Consider the following 2,955-nt stretch of genomic DNA (forward strand, 5'->3'; position numbering starts at 1 on the left):
GTATTTTCCATGAGAGATGGTACCACAATTTGGAATTTTTACAAACTTCAGTGAACATTCCCCTCTTTTTATTTGGACCCCAAATTTCTTGTTTTAGTTGACAGAATGATGTATATATAAAGGAGCAAAAGCTTTGAGAAAGTAAAATCATCATTTACTGATTAAGAAAAATTTGACCTTTGCTCCAGGGTCCTCTTTTAGTACTGAGATTTTGGAGTTTATGTTTTTTAATTCCATTATTCAAGGTTAAATGTTCTGGCTTCTTAATGAGTTTGGTAAGAATTTTCCATCCTTTTGAAAACAATACAACAATTGAAGACCTTCGAATCACTACTGATTAAAACAAAGGGACAGATTATTGCATAAAATGAGGTTAAAAGTCCAGAGACAAGTATCACCCACTTATTTTTCTCTTTAGAATTATCCATCATAACAATAAAGATGGAAGCAACTGAATAAAAACATACAAAGATAATCATGAGCAACAAGATGACTTTGGTGGCTCTGGTCTCTGGGGAGGCAATGGGGTTGAGGCCAGTGTTATGAAGGTGTTGAACTTGCCAGTGGAGTCTGAACAAAATAAGCACCATGTAGCCAGTGGTAATGGCCATGAGTGCTACAAACACTGTATCATAAAGTATCTTCCAAATAACAACTTTTGAGGCAGATACAGCTTGCCAGTCTATATAACAAAATCCTAGATTACTCTTAAGATTACTGCCTGTATAGTTCTTAGGGCCACTCACAAGAAAAGGTACAACCATGTCTATCAACAAATTGAGTACCCATATGAAGACACAGGATGAAACAATGCACTTTGAGGCTCTGACTTTGAGCTCTACACATTTGGGGATGTGGGAACTAATAGTGATGGCCTGGAAGACACTCTGGAGGCAGGTGGTGCAAAGGGAAAGACCCCGGGACACCCTTTGCATATAAATTATGATTTTACATTCAATGTCACTAAGGAAAATTTTCCCGATGCACACTTGGATTGCTGGTGGAATTCCCCTGAAAAGAATCATCACAATGTGAGAAAATGCCAAATTACTAAAAATTGCATCAATGGGTCTTATCCTTTGACTGATGATTAAGTTAAAACCATACAGGTGAAGGAGTAAAGCATTCCCAAAGACTCCAATTGTAATCTGAAGTGTGTAGACAATGCACAGGATATCATCATAAGACTGCATTCCTTATTCTCTTGTTAAAAAAAGTGATCTTTAGATACAAAATGACCTGGGAAAGAAGAGAGAAGATTGTTATAATACTAGGAATTCAAGATGAGATTGCTCACATATCTTACCAGGGAGCTGAACTTCAGCAGTCCTTTTTTGTTATGGAAATGTAAGCTTTTAGAAAATATTATATTAATGCTAGTGTTTTGAGTTTCTTGATGAAAACATTTTTATTTTGTGTCTGTGTAAAAAGGTTGTATTTGTAAATAAGGATCATTTATTATTCTATTTTATCTAATATATCTATGACTTTATATATTCAATTTTATGCATATATTTGTCAGTGTGTGTGTACCTCATTTTAAGAAGGGTATTGATAATGTATAGATTACCAAAGACTGAGATCTGATATGATGAAGATCTTACAGAAAAAATACCATAAGATATATTAATACATTTGTTATCACTCCCCCAAAAAATTGAAGCTGAAAATATTGAACTGAATTCAGATATACAGATGCATACATATATACATATTTGTATATATATTGTGTGCATTATGAAACTACTTAATATATATGCATATACACACAGATATATATGTCTGTCTTTGTATGTATACATACATAGATACATATATACTTTAAAATGACAGCTTGTGTAAACAAAGCGAAACAATCACTGAATTTGTTATAAATGAAATTCACTCATGTTTAAGTAAGGTAAGATGAGATACTTAGTGCAATTCCATAGTGTATAAGTTTTTATTACATGGCACTTCTTGGAAAACATCAATCACAGTTCCACATAGTAAAACTAGTTTAAAAACCATTGAGTGGAATTACTGTCAGTAGGATTATTTTACAAGTGTATGAATCCTTTCTTAAGACTACAATTTCCATGCAAAGAGGAAGATCCTACTGAATTTGTACTTTATGTGAACATTTGACTAAAGAGACAACTACTACCAAGTGCAGGAAGGTTGTTAAGGGAACATATAATTTTAGATTAGAACAAATTGGGTAATAAATCCTGAATTTCTGAAAATAATAATGACCTCTTCTTTATTGAAATCAGACCTAATACAAGTAAATTATTCCAACATCAAGATAAATTTCGAAAAGGGATATGTTTTCTCTGTTTTACATGGGAGTTAGATTTAGATAAATTCACCCACTGCATTTGACCTGTGAATTACTTTTTTTTTCAAAGAAATCTGAGGTCCAATGAACAGATAGGGAGAAATAATCATTGGTATGCTTGATGAAAATATTATAAAGTATTTAAACAAAAAGACTGAATTGGAATAAATGATAACTAGGTAGAAGAGAATAAATTTGAAGTCTCCCAAATGAAGCAATTGGTCAAATATAGTAATCACATGAATTTATAAATATATACATATTATGGATAAAAAGGAAGACCCTGAAATTAGCCCTCAGTTATATATAAAATATCTTTTTGAAAAGAAGTTCAAGAGAAACTATTTCATTAACACAGCAGTTCAACAACCTTGATGCCCCATCTTGTTTCTCAGTGAGAACAGAGAACTGCTAAAAAGGATTTGTTTTGAGAATAGCAGACAATGGAAATAAGAAGAGAATGACTTTGTTTCAAACAAAATGGGACCAGCCACAGGGGCAGTATCATTGCTACCAACAAAATAAGTTGTAGAGTCTTCAACAGTAAAGAGAAAAGCTATGAACTTTAGAGACATTGATTGGCATCTCATATACAAACAATAGGAACAATATATACATAGGTATATATGCATATC

At 32.6% G+C, this 2,955-nt stretch overlaps 1 protein-coding gene across 1 annotated transcript; it reads right to left on the reverse strand.

Annotated features, from left to right (window-relative positions):
• Window positions 1-263: 263 nt before the first annotated feature.
• LOC138163304 (vomeronasal type-1 receptor 1-like) lies at window positions 264-1,193 on the reverse strand. The gene has a single exon (XM_069090845.1). The coding sequence runs from the start codon at window positions 1,191-1,193 to the stop codon at window positions 264-266; it is 930 nt and encodes a 309-aa protein (XP_068946946.1).
• Window positions 1,194-2,955: the final 1,762 nt, after the last annotated feature.

Source organism: Petaurus breviceps, unplaced genomic scaffold, assembly GCF_028583685.1.
Source record: "Petaurus breviceps papuanus isolate PSGF00001 unplaced genomic scaffold, PetGlider_PUasm1.0 188, whole genome shotgun sequence".
Classification (NCBI taxonomy): Eukaryota; Metazoa; Chordata; class Mammalia; order Diprotodontia; family Petauridae; genus Petaurus; species Petaurus breviceps.